General features: G+C 49.5%; 3 protein-coding genes across 6 annotated transcripts; 1 reads left to right on the top strand and 2 right to left on the bottom strand.

The window, feature by feature from the left end:
- The first annotated feature begins 267 nt into the window (after positions 1–267).
- On the top strand, positions 268–1,385 carry crebl2 (cAMP responsive element binding protein like 2). Its single transcript, XM_088988394.1, has 3 exons — positions 268–427; positions 575–775; positions 847–1,385. The coding sequence occupies exons 1-3, from the start codon at positions 410–412 to the stop codon at positions 994–996; spliced, it is 369 nt and encodes a 122-aa protein (XP_088844520.1). The 5' UTR covers positions 268–409; the 3' UTR covers positions 997–1,385.
- Positions 1,386–2,213: 828 nt separating this feature from the next.
- gpr19 (G protein-coupled receptor 19) lies at positions 2,214–5,690 on the bottom strand. Of its 2 annotated transcripts, XM_088988371.1 has the most exons (4): positions 5,553–5,690; positions 5,396–5,460; positions 5,199–5,240; positions 2,216–4,041 (listed from the first exon to the last, which is right to left on the bottom strand). In XM_088988371.1, the coding sequence occupies exon 4, from the start codon at positions 4,039–4,041 to the stop codon at positions 2,791–2,793; it is 1,251 nt and encodes a 416-aa protein (XP_088844497.1). In that variant the 5' UTR covers positions 5,199–5,240; positions 5,396–5,460; positions 5,553–5,690; the 3' UTR covers positions 2,216–2,790. The 2 variants fall into 2 exon arrangements, with proteins under 2 accessions (XP_088844496.1, XP_088844497.1); XM_088988370.1 differs by having other exon boundaries at positions 2,214–4,041; positions 4,802–5,460.
- A 5-nt stretch (positions 5,691–5,695) lies between these two features.
- tbk1 (TANK-binding kinase 1) lies at positions 5,696–16,900 on the bottom strand. Of its 3 annotated transcripts, none has more exons than XM_088988349.1 (21): positions 16,850–16,900; positions 16,199–16,298; positions 15,293–15,433; positions 13,656–13,785; positions 13,402–13,583; positions 13,132–13,292; positions 12,952–13,062; positions 12,691–12,870; positions 12,425–12,621; positions 12,302–12,360; positions 12,133–12,224; positions 11,318–11,419; positions 11,166–11,244; positions 10,968–11,089; positions 10,821–10,897; positions 10,688–10,727; positions 10,502–10,603; positions 8,983–9,079; positions 8,126–8,226; positions 7,966–8,037; positions 5,696–5,880 (listed from the first exon to the last, which is right to left on the bottom strand). In XM_088988349.1, exons 2-21 carry the CDS (start codon positions 16,283–16,285, stop codon positions 5,841–5,843), a joined length of 2,172 nt encoding a protein of 723 aa, XP_088844475.1. In that variant the 5' UTR covers positions 16,286–16,298; positions 16,850–16,900; the 3' UTR covers positions 5,696–5,840. The 3 variants fall into 3 exon arrangements, with proteins under 3 accessions (XP_088844475.1, XP_088844476.1, XP_088844474.1); XM_088988350.1 differs by lacking the exon at positions 16,850–16,900 and adding an exon at positions 16,457–16,843; XM_088988348.1 differs by lacking the exon at positions 16,850–16,900 and having other exon boundaries at positions 16,199–16,371.
- Positions 16,901–18,873: the final 1,973 nt, after the last annotated feature.

Here is an 18,873-nt window from a genome sequence, read left to right as displayed (position 1 = left end):
AAAGGACAACCGACGTCACTTTTTTGTTTTTTAACTGACATCAGAAAAACATTTGGTAGCATCTAAAATACCCAAAACACGCAGTATGATATTTTTATTCCAATGCAAAAAAACAAATAAAAATTATTTAAAGTGTCCAAAATCTACAAAAAAAAAAAAGAGCTGCGAATTGGGCATTTTCAGAAAGTCCCGCCCCCTGTTCGTGACGTCACGCCAACCTTGTGTTTTTGTCACGAGCAATAAAGTTTTTTCATTGGTGAGATGGGCGTGGCGTATGTCGTAATCTGGGAGGTGCTCGGAGGCTGTCATTTTATGTGCTTGTTTTTGTAGCCGTCATTTTCTCAAGTGGGGAGACGAGAGGCCGAGACGAAGGCGAGCAGGTGCCGCAAAGGCACGAAAGCGCTCCTACATGGACGAAAATAACAAGGTGAGCCGAGCCCCTGGGCGGCTGCCATGTTTGTTTGTCCGCTCGTGACATCTTGAAGGAAGGAGCACATTTACGATGACGTCGTAGCTTCGAGTCTAACTCGAAGACGTTCTGTGACGCCGTAACGGTACCGGCTGTTGTGCGCAGATGCTGGCGGCGGGCAAAGCCAAGAAACCCGGCAAGCGCGGCCGCAAGCCGGCCAAGATTGACCTGAAGGCCAAACTGGAGCGAAGTCGACAGAGCGCCCGGGAGTGCCGCGCCAGGAAGAAGCTGCGCTACCAGTACCTGGAGGAGCTGGTCTCCAGCAAGGAGCGGGCGATCTGCGCGCTCAGGGAGGAGCTGGACATGGTGAGCGTCGCGAACCGGCCTCGGTGCCCGAACCCGGGCCCTTCTCGCCGACGTCGCGCCTTTGTTTGCAGTACAAGCAGTGGTGCTCGGCCATGGACCGGGGTAAGATCCCCGCGGAGATCAGAGCTCTGCTGACGGCCGACGACCAGCACCGAGGACCCGCGACGGCAGCGAGCGGCACCAAAACGCTCAAGGGCGCCAAAAGCCAAAAGAACGCTTGAAGACGGCCGTCGTTCCCAAATCAATCTCCGCCAACTTCCGGCTGACTCGGGGTGCGATGGGACCGGAGCCCAGCCTGCTCGCTGGACGCGACCAGGCGCCTTGTAGCCTTGTAGCCGGGGGAGAAAATTAGGAATAAAATCGGGCACACTTTGCACGGCTCAGAGTCACTTGAAATCAGAAATCACACTTACACGCAACCAAGTCATTCCAGAGACGGAGAGGTTTGTTTGACGCTCGTGACATTTTTCCTCGGGCTTAATTAACGTCTCGAAGCTCGCTCAATGCGCCCTTTGCCGCCCTATGTCATTTCGTGTTCCCTCGCTTGTTTTATCTTTGGCGTCGCGAGCCTTTCCTGTTAATAAAATTCGATTTGCCTTTTTCTCACTGACCAATCATGTTTATCAATGTGGAATCCGACTTCAGAAAAAAAAGTGACCCAACAAACGCAGACCAGGTTTGACATACAGTGATACCTCACCTTACCAACGCTTTAGCTTACGAACTTTTCGCCTTACTATTAGCTACCCGATAGCTAATAGAGAGCCAATAGCTAGCTAATGTATAGCCGGCCAACTAGCTGGCGAGCTAATTGATAGCTAGCCAGCTCACCAGTCAGCTGGCTAATAGATAGCTAGCCAGAGAGATAGCGAACATAGCCAGCTAGATAGATAGCTAATAGATACCCAGCGAGCTCGATAGCCGGCTAGCTAGATAATAGCCAGTTAGCTAATGTAAGGTGAATCTGCAGAAACATAATATTTTAATAGAATAAATTGCGGTTGTTTTTGTTGAATACAATCGTGGCATACGAACTAGTTTTCGGCAAACGAACCAAACCACACGGTCCAACAGCGCCACGGTGGCTGGTCCGCTAGTTGTCATCATCCCTTTCCTCGAGTGCATACCCCACCAGAAGAAGATCATCAAAAAACACAAACGAGGTGTGCGTTTGTGTGACTTAGCGTCCCAGTACCAGTTGACGCCAAGTCGACCATTGCTATGTGTGGAGGGTGTTTCTGTGTTGTCTAAGGCAATAGAAGAGGTTGAAAAACTTCTGTTGATCTGGATTAACGAAAAGCAGCTAGCAGGGCACAGTGTGAGTGAGGGAGAAAGCGTGGCAACTTCACTCGGATATCATCAAGAGGCAACCTGGAAGTTCGTCATTGACAACTAACCTCACAAAAGTAAATAAAATGACTTTATTATCCAGTACAGTTTATTTCTTCAACTATAATACAATAGCACACTTATTATACATAAAATAAGGTATATTTTGTGTAGTTTTAAAGCTTATTTAGTAGAAAATTATGTTTTATGGGGACCTGGGAACGGATTATTCTCATTTTAATGGTTTCTTATGGGAAATCCATGTTTGGCAGATGAACCTTTTGCCTTACACACACTTTCTGGGAACCAATTAAGTTTGTAAGCTGAGGTATCACTATACCTGGTGTTTCTCGGTGTTGAATAGAAAGGGTTTAAGGTCATTTAAACAATTTCTGTACTGGTTGCGAGCGACAAATAGCACTCAAAACGTTTTCTTCCTCTGCAACAAACATCTTATTTGGGGCGTTTTGAGGGTGGGCGTCCAATCGATGAAGCGGATTTGAAACGAGGCCGTCAAAGTCATTCAAGTGTGTAGATTGAGAGGGAAAATCAAGCCATTTTGGGTGGTTGGCATGACACACTGGAAAAGTTAAGAGGCGGCGAAAAGGCAAAGCGAAGGTCACATTGCCCAACATCGCGAGACTGCCAAACGCCGCCGCGGCCGCCATTTTTGTGACCTTAGCGCACTATAAAAAAGTGTTGTGGGTACCGGCGGTCCAGGCCAGTTTCTTGTCGGCCTTGACGTCGCGCTCAGAACTTTGTTGCGCGACATCCTTGGCGTTGACGGGCACGTGGAGCACGCCGACGTAGTTCTTCTTGGCCAATCGGGAACTGGCGGTGACGGTGTAGGCGTTGCTTCGGTAACACTTGATGGAAGACGCGCAGAAGGTTTCCCGCACGCCGCGGCGGAAGTTGGCGTTGTAGACCGAATACAGGGTGGGCTTGGAGGCGGCGGAGCTGAAGGAGATCCAGGCGACGGCGGCGAAGAAGAGCAGGGCCCGCCGCCGCGGGCCGCCGCCGCCGTCGGCCACCTCGCTCGGGTGCCACAGCTGCGCCAGGTAGAAGGGCGTCCACGTCACGAAGAACAGCCAGTTGAGCACCAGGAACATCTTGATGGTCTTCACCTTGGGGCGAGGGACCGTGTTCATGGTGCGCCGCACCGCGTGGCCGTCGGCGCCGAACCTCCAGATGTGGCGCACCACCCGCCGATAGAAGCAGACGATGAGCCCCGCCGGGAGCGCGAAGCCCAGCAGCAGATGGGCGGCGGCGTAGCAGACGCCGCCTCGGCCGTCGGGCAGGAAGAAGGGGCAGTGGCGGACGTCGGCCGGCGCCGAGCCGTAGAAGAAGAGGCAAGGCGCCGCCAGGGCCGCGTCCAGCGCGCACGACGCCAGGATCATCTTCTTGGCCTTCTCGCGAGATACTTTGAAGCTGAGCGGGTACACGATGGTGTAGAAGCGGTCCACCGAGACGGACAGGAGGACGTAGACCTGCACGCCGGGGCACAGGTGCTGCACGTAGCGGGCCGCCGCGCACGCCGCCGCGCTCAGGGGCCAGCGGCCCCACGCCACCTGCGCCAGGACCAGCGGGGCGCCGCCCACGCTCAAGAGCAGGTCGGCGCAGGCGATGGCCACCACAAAGTAGTTGGTGGTGGACTGCGTGCGGCGGCTGCGGTGGATCACCAGGCACACCAGCGCGTTGCCCACGACCGACGCCAGCCACAGGGCGCCAAACGCCAGCGCCAACGCTGCCACCTCACCCGAGGTCAGCCCGTCCTCCGCCTCTCGCGTCCCGGGACGGCTGCCGTTGGCCCGGAGGCCGCCGGACGCCGCCGCCGTGTCGTTCGCCGCCGCAGAGTAGTTGAAGGACGCCGGGTAGGCCAACGCCGGCCCAAAGAGCGAGTGCTCCATGGCCGCCGCGTCGGTCCGCGCGTACACCATCTACAATGCAATTCATAGCGTTAGCATGCTACGTCCGGTTTCCGATACAGTGAAGCCGTTCTCCAAAAAGAAAATAGCTGCCGACTTTGTTTGTTTGCTTTCTCTGTGTTAATACCCTCACTCACAATGTCCCCTGCTAGCTGCTTTTCATGAATCCAAATCAACAGAAAATTTTCAACCTCTTCTATCGCCTGAGACCGTTGCTTAAACAACACAGAAACACTCTTAGCCACACGTAGCAATGGTCGATTTAGCATACTCGTACTAGGACGCTAAGTAACACAAACGCACAACTCGTTCGTGTTTCTCGATGATCTCCTTCTTCTGCTCGACCGTCATTTTGTTTTGTGTCCTCTTTGGCTGAACACTAGCCTCTGGTGGGGTCTTTTTCGGTCCCATAATATCAAAGGTACTCCACTCGATAACAAACCACGTCCACACTCGAAGAAAGCGTGTGTGGAAAAGCAGTCCGACAGCCACGGTGCCGCTGTTCAGCAATGTGGTTTGGTGTTCTTCCACCGAAAACTAGTCCGCCAGCCATTGCGGCGCTCCACGTGTTTCCCGAAAACTAATTCGTATGCCAAGATTGTATTCTCGCAAATTTAATGTTCGTTAAGGCAAAAAGTTCAGTAGCTAAAGCGTTCGTAAGCCGAGGTATCACTCACTGTATATAGGGCCAGAGTTACCAGCACAACTTTAGTTCGCTGATGAAACGCTTCGGATGAGGAGCGAAAGACGTACAGATGACGGCTGAAGTAACCTTTTCGTTGATGGACCACTCCTGTACGACTGAGAGCCTACACTGTGGCAAAGGCATTTTGGACAAGGGTTTTCGGCAACCACTCGTTTTCCCTCGGACAGCAAATCCATTTCCGGGCCTCAGCGATGACAAGCCCCCAAAATCGGCCCTGAAACAACACCTCACGTCTGTCTCCATCTCCCGTGTCGCTAAGCGGGCTGAAAGCTAACGTGCTAACCGAACGGGCAAGTGTGGTGAGGGGTGGAAGCACACTTGTGATGGGGTTGAGTCCCGCCCAGCGCCCGCCTCCTTTTACCATCAATGATCAAGTCCCAGCAATTAATGAGGGGAGGCCGAAACCGCCCCAACATCGCCAACGTCGTGCCCGTCAAGCCGAAGAACGGATGCATGCACGTACCTCCCAGCTGGGCGATAAGCAGCCGCACGATGATCCAAACAGCTGACGATCGTCAACGTGGGAGATAAAGATGACCACGAAGAAGGGATGGCATATCCATCATCGCAGGTTGTGTGCGTGCGTGTCGTTCGCCAACGGAGGACGATGAAGAAGAGATGCGTGTGTGTGTGTGTGTGTGTGTGTGGACTGGGCCGTACCAAGTCATGTGTGACGGGGAGGGGGGGACCTCGTCTCCAGGCAGCAAGGAAAACCCTTCCTCCATCTTAAAAACAAACAGGCATATCAAATGCCATATTTTAGCAAATGTCAATGTGCAGCTATCAATGTCGATAAACGTATACAACGGTCGCTTACGCGAAATTGAAATTGCCGTCGTAACTGTGGCAACGTCGACAGCTGCGGGGAGTTGTCATGGCAACCAGCGGGGATGAGTGGGGTACGATCGGAGGAGGCTTCATGTCACTGCATAACTCGCCTGTCAATCACTTTTGTTGGGATTCATTTGATGGATGGATTTTATTTCATCATCATCATCACATGTACAAAGCTGAGCATTCGGTGAAATATTTACAAAACCAAGGCAGCTATTTACAAAAGCTAATGCTTTGTTGTTGTTGTTGTTGTTGTTGTTGGGGACGCGGTTCAACCTCTTAAAGTTCCATCCAGCGTCAGCGTCCCGAATCTGAGGAAAAATATCACAGTTACTTTCGGCTTCACATGCTAGGCTAAGCTTTAGCTCAGGGGTATCAAACTCAAATTCACAGAGGGCCAAAAATAAATAAAAAAAAAAACATTGTCGAGGGCCAGACCAATTTTTTTTTTTACATTTGTTTATATTATCTTTAAAGGACAACCGACGTCACTTTTGTTTTTTAACTGACACCAGAAAAACGTTTAATAGCATCTAAAATACCCAAAACATGCAGTATGATATTTTTAGTCAAATGCAAAACACCAATAAAAATGACTTAAAGTGTCTAAAATCTGCAAAAAATTGAGCTGCGAGTTGGGCATTTTCAGAAAGTCCCGCCCCCAGTTCGTGACGTCACGCCAAGCTCGTCTTGCATTGCTTGTGAATCCAAACAATGGCTTCAGATTGGGAGAAGATGCTTTCTTGTTACACATACAGTGATGAATATGATTCAAATAGTCCTGATGAGCAAAGCATACATGTTTGCAATCGATTAAAGAATTTATTTGGGCCATTTTGAGGCAACATTGGGGGACAATCTCTCACAAAAAAAGAGGCACAAAATGGTGACCAGCTCCGGTGAAGAAGGAATCAGCCCGTTTCCACAGGCTGATATATTCCTTCCATGGAGTTTGCCTCCCTCTGCTGGCGGCTTTTGGGTGTAAGACATGGTTTTCAAAAAAAAAAAAACAGTACAGCAAAATACATTGACGTGATGGAAAGACACTACAATGCGTCTTTTTTACGGTGAGGAGGCGGTCCTTTTCTGACGTCACGTACGGACTCGTCACCAACTCAAAAACAACTTCTTGAATGTTCAGAGCGAGTCTTAAAAGGTAAAATATCGCTATATGCTGTGGAATCTTATTAAAATACGCCCAGTAGAAGTCATTTGAAGCCATTTTACAAATTATAGACACTACTTGTCAGGAGACGTCGGTTGTAAAGGACAACCGACGTCTATATTTTACGTTTTAAGACTCGCGCTGAATATTCAGGAAGTCTTGTTTTTGAGTTGGTGACGAGTCCGTACGTGACGTCACTAAAGGGCAAAAAAGACGCATTGTAGCATCCTTCCATCACGTCAATGTATTTTGCTGTAATGTTTGGTCTGGGGACCTCGTGTTGCACCCAAAAGCCGCCAGAAGAGGGCGGCCAAGCTCCATATAAGGAATTTATCAGCCTGTGGAAACGGAGGTGGCCACAGGAGGTCACCATTTTGTGCCTCTTTTTCGGTGAGAAATTTCCCCTCAATATTGCCTCAAAATGACAGGGAATAACTTCTTTAACCGATTGCAAACATTTATGCTTTCCTCTTCAGAACTATTTGAATCATATTCATTACTGGATGAGTAACAAGAAAGCATCTTCTCCCAATCTGAAGCCATTGTTTTGATTCTCCAGCAATGCAAGATGTCTTGGCGTGACGGCACGAACTGGGGGCGGGACTTTCTGAAAATGCCCAATTCGCAGCTCAATTTTTTGCAGATTTTGGACACTTGAAGTCATTTTTATTGGTGTTTTGCCTTTGAATAAAAAGATCATACTGCATGTTTTGGGTATTTTAGATGCTATAAGATGTTTTTCTTCAGTTAAGAAACAAAAAAGTGACGTCGCTTGTCCTTTAAGGTACAGCAAACTGCTGTGTTAACCATCCTAATATTACAATTGAATTTTTGCTTAAATACTGAAACCAGAACAGGTTTAAGAAAAAATAAATAAATCAGGCTTGTATATCTTTAACTTTATTCATTTTAAATTGGAACTGAAATCTTTTCATCACAGACCATCAAGGCCAACACCTAAAAAAATGGTGATACCTCAGCTTACGAACACTTTAGCCAACAAACTTTTTGTGTGAATATTGTCACAAAGTTATATTTTAAAGAATATATTCTGCCATTTTGTTGAAATAGTGCGTGTTTGCGTGCGGCTGTCACTGAAAAACATTTCTAAATATGTTATTTGTACGGCTCTCAGTCAAGACGGTTGGCGAGCCCTGCGCTAGGTTCACCGCCAAGACGAGTCCAACCGCGATATGAAGCGAGTGCGTTAGGTAAAAAAAAGTCAGGTGACCTTTCCAGGAAGTGGTTGTTTTCGGCCAGTTCCTTGACCACGCCCTCCATCTCCTCCTTCAGCTTCTTCATCCTGTCGCACACGTGCACAAGCGCAATGTCATCAAGATGGCGAGGAGGGCGCCGACGCGTCACGTCACGTCACGTCACGTTTCTCTTACCCAAGCGTCATTTCCACCAGCGTGTTCTGGCTCAGATACGCTTGAGGCTTCAGACCGCTCAACACCAACGGAAGCACTTTGGTGGGGATTTGCTCCTGCAGCTGAACACGCGACAAGCAACTAAGGCGTATGCGGAACTGTCGCCGCTTGGAATTGAAGCGGATTTACGTGGGACAGGAGGTGTGAGTTTTCATCAATGGATTCTACAGCTTTGTGTTAGCTTTCAACATTTAGCTTGTAACAGACGTGCACATTCCACCAGGACATCTCTGATCCACTGGTGAAAAGGACACTTTGACCCTCTCCTCATTCATATAAAACTGCTTCATGCAAAGAGGGTGCAGTGCTTAATATCGAATGACTGTCTGTGTCTTTATGTTGTCATATTATTAGCTATTTCGCTTTTTTTGTCTTCATGATGGCGCCGCAAGAGTGGCTGCCTTTATAATAAGAATCCATTTCATTTCTAAGCGCCTTTCAAAACTATCAAGGTCACTTTACAGTCACAGGATCGGTTTTTCTGTGGGTGAGCAGCGGCAGCCACATGCGCCAGCGTTCACTCAACCCAGAATAACTCAAATAGATAGAAAGCTAGCTACCTAGCTAATAGATAACTATCTTGATAGATAGCTAGGAAGCCAACTAGATAGCTAGCTATATAGCCAGTTAGATAGCTGGCTAGATAGCAGCTTTTTTCGACTTGTTTCTTTCCTTTCCTAACTTTGCTGCTGTGAAATTGTGACATTTCTCCACTGCGAGACTAATAAAGACTAATCTAATCTAATCTAATCTTCAAAAGCGCTGCTAGCGGCTAGGGGGTGGATTTTTGGTCCCGAGCGAACGCCGCGCGAGCGTACCTTGGCAGCCCTCTCCATCAACACACTAACTTCCTTCTCGATGCCGGCGAGCTGAGTCGTCAAGGCCAGCAGCTGCTTCCTCACGTGGTGAACCTTCCTGCATGCAGGCAACAAGCACACGTGGGCGCGGCTCCCGTTAAACAACAACCGACACCTCTGGACAAGTTGCGTCCATCATTTGGAAAATCACTTCAAATGACTTCTAATGAGCGCATTTTACAAAGATTCCAACCGCATAGAGCTATCTCTATTTTACGTTTTAAAAGTCACGCTGAATATTCATGAAGTCTCGTTTTCGAGTTGACGACGATGCCGGAGTGACGTCGCGGAGGGAACGCCCCTGACTGAGAAAGCGAAACAAAATGCATTTTGGATGCTTTTTTATGCCTGAAAACGCCGTGTTGATGACGAAATTAGAAGGAAAACGACATAAATAACGCGAGGGTGAATCGTTGTGTGGGAGCCAATTGCGGCAACACGCATAAAGAAGGTGTAAGTTGACACAAATTCCAAGCGGACAAACAGCCATTTCCAACGGACCAGAACCAAAGGACAATGAGGAGCTAACTGGAGTTAGCGATGTTGAACGTATGCAAGTAAAATGGAGCTCTTCATAGCCAAAGATGATGACATTCTTCAGAAGGGGGACCGAGCTCTTTGGTGGAGCCGAAAGGACGCTTCCATGACAGTCAAACCTGCTACGTGTTGTAACGCCCCTCAGCGTGACATGAACAACACAAGTACCGGACGTTACGGTATTATTCCGACAGTCAGTCAGTCCTTTCTTTGAATCGAACATGTAAATATGGGTTGATGCAATACAGCTACTTATATCAATATGCCTTTCTTGATATTGCACTATACAGTTTTTTTATGAAACGGGTTTGCACATTTATATTTGCACAGTATACAGTTGATTTTTATTTTGTTAAGCATTTTTGCAAATTTCCCCATTGCGGGATGAATAAAGGTATTCTGATTCTGATTTTTATTTTGTGATGCTTAGAATATCTTGTTTTCTATCCTTTCGCCCCACCCCCCCACTCCATCCCCTTTCAAATTGCTGCTGTGGACTGCAAATTTCCCCATTGTGGGACGAATAAAGCTTTTCAGATTTTTTTCTGATGAATGCTGTTCTTGACCCCGTGATTACATTTGAAATAACTGGATGAGTAACAAGAAAGGATCTTTTTCCGAATCTGAACTCTCAGAAGCCATTATTTTGATTCTGGAGCAGGGCAGTTTGAGAAGGAGTATCCTGACGAGACGTCACCAACTGGGGGCGGGACTTTCTGAATCTCTCCAGTTTTGAGCTCATTAGTGGCAGTTTTGGACAACTTGAAGTCATTTTATTTGGAGTTTTGCCTTTGACTAAAATATCAGCCTGCGTCTTTTGGGTATTCTAGATGCTATCAAACGTTTTTTTCCCGATGTCAGTTAGGAAACAAAAAAATGGTGTCGGTTGTCCTTTCAGGAAGCGGGCACGCAAGCGGCGGTGGGGCGGGGCAAAGCAGCTGACCTCATGGACTCCTCGCTCTTGGAGATGAAGAGGCGGTATTTCATGGCGCACTCCTCCGTGAAGAGCGAGCGAGCTTTGCCGGCATGCAGGACCAACTTTTGCCTGGCGTTGGGAAAGCACACGGCGGCGGTGGCGGCTCAACTTTACGATCCAAACGAGGGCGGCTCCCGTCATCGGAGCACCTACTTGTCAAACTTGTGGATCTGCTCTTCGTTGTATGGAAGACCTGAAAACACACACACACACACAGACAGAAAAGGCATTTGAAAAGATCCGACAAGCGCTGCAGCTCGTGTCGTTTCCGCGCAGTTGGACTGACGCCTTTCAGCTTTGTCCCTCTTGAACTGTTGGTAGATGGCCGTGATGGCATCCAGCAGAACTCGGATCTTTTCCACGCTGCGGGGGCACACGCAGAGCACGCGTCACATCACGGCACCGCGCCAATGGGCGCGCGTGGGCGTCCTACTTCCTGTCTCGGGGGTGCGTCCCCACTTGCTGCGTCCAGGCGTCGCTCAGCGGACCTCCCGGGAGGAACTTGGCCTTCAGGTCCTGCACGTTGCGATCGATCGGCTCTAGCGAGCCGCTGATCTGCACGCGCGGACGCAGACGGTGAGATTTTCACGGCGACGGGCCGCCGCCGCGCGCCCCTTCGGCGACCGCTCACCCGGACCACTTTCTTGTGCGCGTCGGCAATCTCGTCGTACTCGGACGTCAGCGCGTCGGCTTGCGCGAGAACCTCCAACCTGCACGGACGCACACGCGCCGGTGAGAGCGGCGAGCGCGACGGGCGCGAGGCATTTCGCCCGGCACGCTCACAGCTGCTTGGTCTTCTCCAGCGTCTGCGCGGCCAAGCTGCACAGGTGGAACACCTCCGACTTCTTGCGGACAATCTCGCTGTAGTCCTCCTTCATCAGTTCGCTGTCGGGCGCGACGCGAGTGTCAATGCGGCAGATGCATTTGTCTATAATTGCCATCCCATTGTTGAGCAGCAGATGGCCGCGCTTTATTCTCTTTGGTTGGTTGTCACTTCCGGTGCAGTTTTTACTTTCCTCACTGCGTGACTTTAAGTTTCATTTTTACGGAGAAGACGTCAAGGATGGACTATCGCGGCAAAAAGGACGAAGATCAAAACTTCCGTTTCGGAGCGGAAAGCGGGCAAAGTGGTTTGTTTGTACGATGTATTTCATGGAGGTAAATGTGTTAAGTAATAGCGATATTTTTATACTTGCTACGGTGGCGTCGTTGGTGAAATCACATGAAAGAATTAACCATGAGTATAAAAACCCGGAGTCCTCACGTTTCGAATGGAATCGCAGTAGAACACTTTGGCAACTTCCAAAATGGAACTTTGTCCTTTTTATCTTTTCCTTGCTAAACACGACAGCGACAAAGCATGTCCATTGTCGCCGTCTTCTCAGTAAAATTAAACTTAAAGAATCACGGAAAGTAAAAGCTGTACCGGAAGTCACAACAAGCCAACGTCATGTCAAGAAGAATAAAGGCCGGCCATCTGCGGTTACAGACGCGCATATCAACAGCATCGACGACAACGAGCGACGACGCCATCGTCAGCATCGCCGTCTCATTGCAGCCTTTGGCCGTCACAATGGTGCGGTCAGTCCAAAACTCACACGAGACCCCGGACTCCTTTGCGGACCAGTTCTTGGTAGACCAGGAGAGACTCGGACGTTTTCCACAGGTGCCCGACGTCCCCTGCGAAGGTCTGAATGGAGGACAAGACGGACGGTGTCAAGTGGTGAGTTCGATAGAGGGTCAGGCGGACCTCTCGGCGCGCGGCACCTTGGCGTAGCTGGCATCCAGATCCAGATCGTAGCGGGGCTGCACTTTGGGGGGGCTGGCTGCGAACGAGACCAGGAGATTTGAGACGCCTTGGAGGCCGGCGAGACCGGCGGGCAGACTCACGGTCCTCAAAGACGAGTCCCACGGTGGCCACCGGGTCTCTGCTGACCAGCATGATGGGGTTGTCTCTGGCGGTCTTGGGGAAGGTCTTGGCTTGACGGTTAGGGTCCAGGACGAGGCGTCGCCCCTCGTAAATCAGCTCCTGACTGTGCAGGGGGATGCTGCTCCGGCGAGACAGCAGCTCCTGGAACAGCGCCGCCCTGCCCGCGCCCGCGCGTTAGGTGGCGGAGCGTGACAGCCGAGGCGAAAGTGGCGCCGCGCCTTCTCACGTGTTGTACTCGTGGATGTAGACGTGGTGCAGCGTGGCCTGCTGCAGGCTGAAGACAAAGACCACCGCCCGGTGCAGGATGTCGTTGGTCTCGGCGAAGAACTGGTCGAAGCCCCAACACTTTTCCTGGTCGGCTTCCAGGATGTTGGCCAGCACCGGAGTCAGAAGACTCTGCAGACCCCTGCGGGATGACCAAGGCCGCGGGGTTGGCGGCGGCGGCGACGACGACGACGACGACGACCACGCGCGGCGCGCAACTGACTTGGAGAGGCTGCAGGACACGGGCATCTCGGTGCTCCACTCGATCTTCCCGTTCTCGCACTTCTGGTGACCCGAGATGGTGCCAGGCGGCTTCTCGGTGATGATCTTGTACCTGCGCGGCAAGCACAGAAAAGTGCCACTTCCCCAAAGACGCCGGCGTCCGCCGATTCTGAGGACTTACATGACTTCCTGGTTCCTCCGCGGACCCTCGAAGGGTCTGAAGGGCAGGCTGCCGGTGGCGGCGTGGTAGAAGGTGACTCCAATGCTCCACAGGTCCACGGTGGCGCCATACTTCTTCTGGTGGTCCTTCCTCAACACGGCACGCTCGTACATATCGGGATGCTGCCGCGGACCAGGCCCACACGTCACCATTCTCTCCTCCCGTAGCCCTCATTCACCCCCCCGCCCTCACCATCCACCCCCTGAAATTGCCCGTCGCGGATGCGCTCACCAGGTACTCCTCGGTCCCGTAGAGTGACACAAACTGCTCGTCATCCTCCAGTTCTCGGGCAGCTCCAAAGTCGGTCAGCTTGTAGACGGAGCGTCCGTCCTCGCCGATGACCCGCATGATGTTGCCCGGCTTGATGTCGCGGTGCACGATGCCGTACTCCCTCAGGTGGTTCATTCCCGCCACTGTTAAGACGCCAGAGAGGCGTGATCGAGCAAAACAAACAAGCCAGCAAAGCGAGCGGGCGCAGCACTCACCCACGTCGTGCAAGACGATGAGGAACTCGTCCTCGGGTAGCCCGTAGGCATTGGACGACTCCTCCAAGACGGTGTAGAGACTTCCGCACGGGCAGTACTCCATCACCAGGACTTTGTGACGCGTATTGGACTGGACACAAAACAGCAAAGCAATGCACGCTTGCTGAGCCAGCCCCGCGTGACAACACTTTCCGTCACTTGCAATGTCCAACTTTCGGCAGCGTTAAAGGACAACAGATGCCATTTTTTGTTTCCTAACGGACATCAGAAAAACATTTTAGAGCATCTAAAATACCCAAAACACGCAGGCTGATATTTTTAGTCAAATGCAAAACACCAATAAAAATGACTTAAAGTTGCTCAAAACGTCCAATAAGGAGCTCAAAACTGAGGAGATTCAGAAAGTACCGCCCCCTTGTTCGTGACGTCACGTTAGGTTTGGCCCACCTACAAACTGCCTTGCTCCAGAATCAAAACGATGGCTTCAGAGAGTTCAGATTGGGAGAAGATGCTTTCTTGTTACTCATCCAGTTATGAATATGATTCAAATAGTTCTGAAGAGGAAAGCATACAAGTTTGCCATCGATTCAAGAAGTCGTTCCGTATCAATTCGAGCCGTCTGCAAGCGATGAAACCGGTGAAGATCTGGACTCCGATGTAGCACCCCAGAAAATGCACAAGATGAGAAGCTAACTTTGGTTAGTTTCCTCGTTCGCCTCCGCTGGTGCTCTACTGCTCTGGCCTGTTGGAAATGGCTGGTTAGTCCGCTGAGAATAGACTAAAACTTACACCTTCTTTATGCGTGTTATCGCAATTGGCTGCCACACAATGATTCACCATCATGTTATTTATGTTGTTTTCCTTCTAACTTTGCGATCAACACAGTATTTTTAGGCAAAAAAAAGTACCCACAATGCACTGTGTGTCGCTTTCTCGGTCAGGGGCGTACCGGATGTGACATCACTTCCGGCATCGACATCAACTCGAAAACAAGACTTCTTCAATATTCAGCGTGACTTTTAAAAAGTAAAATATCGCTTTAATATGCAGTGGAATCTTTGTCAAATGCGCTCAGTAGAAGTCATTTGAAGTGATTTTACAAATTATGGACGCAACTTGTCCGGTGGTGTCTCCGGACAAGTTGTCAGTTCTCTCAACAATTCGCAGCTCCATTTTTTTGCAGATTTTGAACACTAAGTCATTTTTATCGGTGTTTTGCATTTGACTAAAACTATCAGCCTGCGTGTTTTGGCTATTTTAGATGCTCTCAAACGTTTTTCTGAGTCTTTCAAGGTGTTCAAGTTCATGAACAGAGTAACATGGATGAATCCCGTGTACGCGGACTAACAATTGCGCGGCTGAATCTACCCCAGCCCGGTGGCAAATTTGTGGGCAGGCGCCAAATGTTCCATGCGTCAAAAGACTGGCGAGCGCGAGCACAAAAGCCCCAAAGGAAGTGGCGCGTGCGGTCTGCCAGAGCCCCTCTCCAAGCCGCTTCAAGATGTCACCTGGCCGCAACACACCGATTCAAACCGGCGCCATTGCGCTCGCCGACGCCTTGATTCGCCGCGCAAACCCGGAAAGGACGCTTGCCTGCGGACGGCAAAGAAGGGAGGTGTTCTCGGGGTGGTACAAACCTCCTCCTCGACGGCAAACAGCTTGACAATGTTCTTGTGGTTGAGCTTGTTGAGCACCTCAAACTCTCGCATCTGCACGTCCAGTGGCCTCAAGAAGCTCAGGTTGTTGAACACTTTGACGGCGTACAGGTCGCCTGTTTTCTGCAACAAAAAGGACCTTTTCCCGTTTATTATGTTTGTTACATGAGATTTGCCTTTATTCGTCTGGCAGTGGAGAAATGGACATTTGGCAGCAGCAAAGTGTCACGTTTTGCAAGGTGGTGATGGTGGGGGTGCGGATCCCAAAAAGCAGGCAGGAGGGAGCAGCAGGTTGGATTGGAGAAATTGTCTTCAAATAAAGTCAGCAGGAACAAAACGATGTAAAACATCAAAATCATCTGAAGTATCAAAAGAAAAGCAAGATTAAAAGTCCGCCAAGATTAAACAAACATGCACTGCACACAGCGCATACGATTGCATCCAACGGCATTCAATGACATTTAACAATTACCCGACACCGAACGGTCGTGCCGGGTGTCCTTTTGAGTGTGACTGATTGGAAACGAGCGGCACCTGTGCAGCGCCGCCCGTTGGTCGCCAACCAGATCATGACACAAAGCGATGAAAGGAATGAAAGCAGAAAAACTAAATACATGAGATAAAGTCATGATAAGTGCCTCCCACGCCGGGTCAGAGAGGACAGTCGTTTCATCTGTGCTGTATGTCACGCATATCTATTTTTGTTTTTTACTTCAAGATGGCGCCGCAAGACTTTCCAGCTGCTCCTGTATTTTGTTTTTCTACTTCTTTCTTTCCTTTTCTCTTCCTTTCATAACTTTGCTGCTGTGAAATGTCCATTTCTCCACTGCCAGACGAATAAACCCACTGACACTCATCCCCAATGGCGGCAACGGACCCCCGGCTCACCTTGTGTCTGCCACGGTACACGTTGGCCGTGGCGCCCTGACCCAGAAGGTCAGAGATCAGCCACAGGTAGTTCGTGGTGCTCTGCATGATCACGATCCAACTGCGGGCACGCGCACACGCACCAACACACGAATACACACACACACACACACACACGTTATACAATGTTGCCACGATATCGCTGCGACTCCCTTCAGACTTTTCCCACATATATGGCGGCAGACGGGTGGGTTTCCCCCCCGGGTGGGTTTCCCCCACCTCTCCTTCTCACGCACGCCCACGCGCGGGTAAACGTCGCAGCGGGAAATTCCCACCGTCGAACCGTCACTTTTCCGCGTTTCGCCGTGACCCGGAAAATGGCTTCAAGTCGTTGTTTGTTCGTCGTCGCCGTGTCGAAGCGGCCGAGTGACGAGCGAACGTGAATTCGTGGACCCCCCCAAAAAAAAATATTCAGAAACGATGGAAGCGAAGTTCAAGCAGCATATCCGGTCTCTTTGTCAACATGGGGGCCGGGCCCAAAAACGAACGAGCGCATAGCATCGAACCGAGGATGAGCTAACGAGCTAGCTCGTCACCCCGTGGAAAAAACCACACACGCGCGAACACGAAAGGAGAGCTTCGGGGTAGATTTCGTGCGGCTCTTACTCTTACCTTCGTCGCCAAAGCGCAGATCTCTTCCGTTTCGGGCCTGGTCACGTGACGCACCAGCCAATGAACGCGCAGTGCAGGTGACGTCATCTTCCGTCAACAAAGATGACAGGTGGCACTTGGAGCCGTCCAGCTACGGAAGGGACTTTATTCTCAGAATTCTGTCTTTAATATCAGAATTCTGAATTTATTCTCATAATTTTGACTTTAATGTCAGAATTCTGACTTTAAATCATAATCCGTATGTCATGAATACAGTATATGATGTGTAGCTGTCCATCATGTATGATGATGACGCTTGTCCCAAGGGAGAGGAGATTGGCGGTGGGGGGTGACACGCACGCACTTGAATAATAATAATTTATAAGCGCCTTTCAAAACTCTCGGACACTTTCCAGTCACAGGATTTTTTTTTTTCAGCCAGACGCGCCAGCGTTCGCTCAAGCCGGAAGTAACAAAGTAAAAAAACACACACACAAAAACTAAATAAACAATATGACAACACAAAGACAGTCATTCATTCTTCAGCACTTTCTTTACCTCACACACGCGCACACACACCTGTAAATAGTTCAAACACATGCATCCATCTGTAAATATATTATTTATATTTTGTTTCCAAATCTGATGTTATAAGCTAAATAAAGTGTAAGTAGTTTTGTCACCAAAAGTATTTTTTCTTGTTTTTGTTTCAGAGAAGTAAACCCCTTTCCTGGTCTTTGAGGTGTCACCCGAACTTAACAATATTGTGCTTAATCAATTTTCTGCTTGAATTTGCTTCTCTGCAGAAAAAGCTAACTTTCTCGCATTTTTGGGACAAATCGAATATTTGGCCTAAAAGCGCCTGTTTTTAAAAGCCGATATCTCCAGAACCAAATCAGTTACCAATAAACATTTTTTTCTGATGAAGGAAGAGAATCTCTGGTTTCTCACGATGCGTTGAATGTTTATGCAGTCCTAAAACTCAATATTCTGTGGCTCCTGCAATTTGAGTGAAAATGATGAAAAACCTCTGGCACTGGAGCGGACACATTTTTTCATATCGTCTGGCAGTGAATGAGTTAAGAGTTTTTCCCACCATGCAGTATCCTTACATGGACTAACGGAGAAGAACACACCATTCCCGTGGACACCAGCTTGTGAAGAAGCACTCGCTTATTTGAAACAAGCTCTATCCCGTCCTCCCAAACTTCAATTTTTCACAGACGCTTCCTGCTCTGCCATTGGGGCTGCGTTATCTCAGAAGCTTGCCTACGCCAGCCATGTCCTCACCAAAGCAGAGAGAAAATGGTCAACGTAGGACAGAGAACTGTGATGATTATGTGTGGTTAAGTGATTTTAAAAGCTGTCGCCACACTGCAATGGTCCTTTTGTTATTATGAAGTGTCTTGGATCTACTGAAGAGGAATCTGCAGTGACCTACAAGATCAAGTCCAGTCATACCGAAGCTTATGAACAATTTAGCTCACGAACATTAAATTTGCAAGAATGTAATCTTGGCAAACAAACTACTTTTCGGCGGACTAACCAAACCACACAGCGCCACGGTGGCTGGCAGACTAGTTTTCGGCGGATGAACACCAAACCACGCGGCTGAACAGGGTTACGACGGCTGGCGGACTAGTTTTCATCACCACCTGTCTGTGAGTGCAGACGTGGTTTGTTATCGAGTGGAGTACCTTTGCTATTATGGGACCGAAAAAGACCCCACCACAGAGTAGTGTTAAGCCAAAAAGGACACAAAAGAAAATTACGGTCGAAGAGAAGAAGATCATCAAAAAACGCGAACAACGTGTGCGTTTGTGTGATTTAGCGTCCCAGTACCAGTATGCTAAGTGGACTATTGCTACACGTGGCTAAGGGTGTTTCTGTGTTGTCAAAGCAACGGTCTCAGGAAATAGAAGAGGTTGAAAAACTTCTGTTGATTTGGATTAACGAAAAGCAGCTAGCAGGGGACAGTGAGTGAGGGTATTATCACCGAGAAAGCACGGCAACTCCACTCGGATATCATCAATAGGCAACTATAT

Source organism: Hippocampus bargibanti, linkage group LG22, assembly GCF_051943395.1.
Source record: "Hippocampus bargibanti isolate YZ-2025 linkage group LG22, ASM5194339v1, whole genome shotgun sequence".
In the NCBI taxonomy this organism is placed as follows: domain Eukaryota; kingdom Metazoa; phylum Chordata; class Actinopteri; order Syngnathiformes; family Syngnathidae; genus Hippocampus; species Hippocampus bargibanti.
This window is presented reverse-complemented; position numbering and strand designations above follow the sequence as displayed.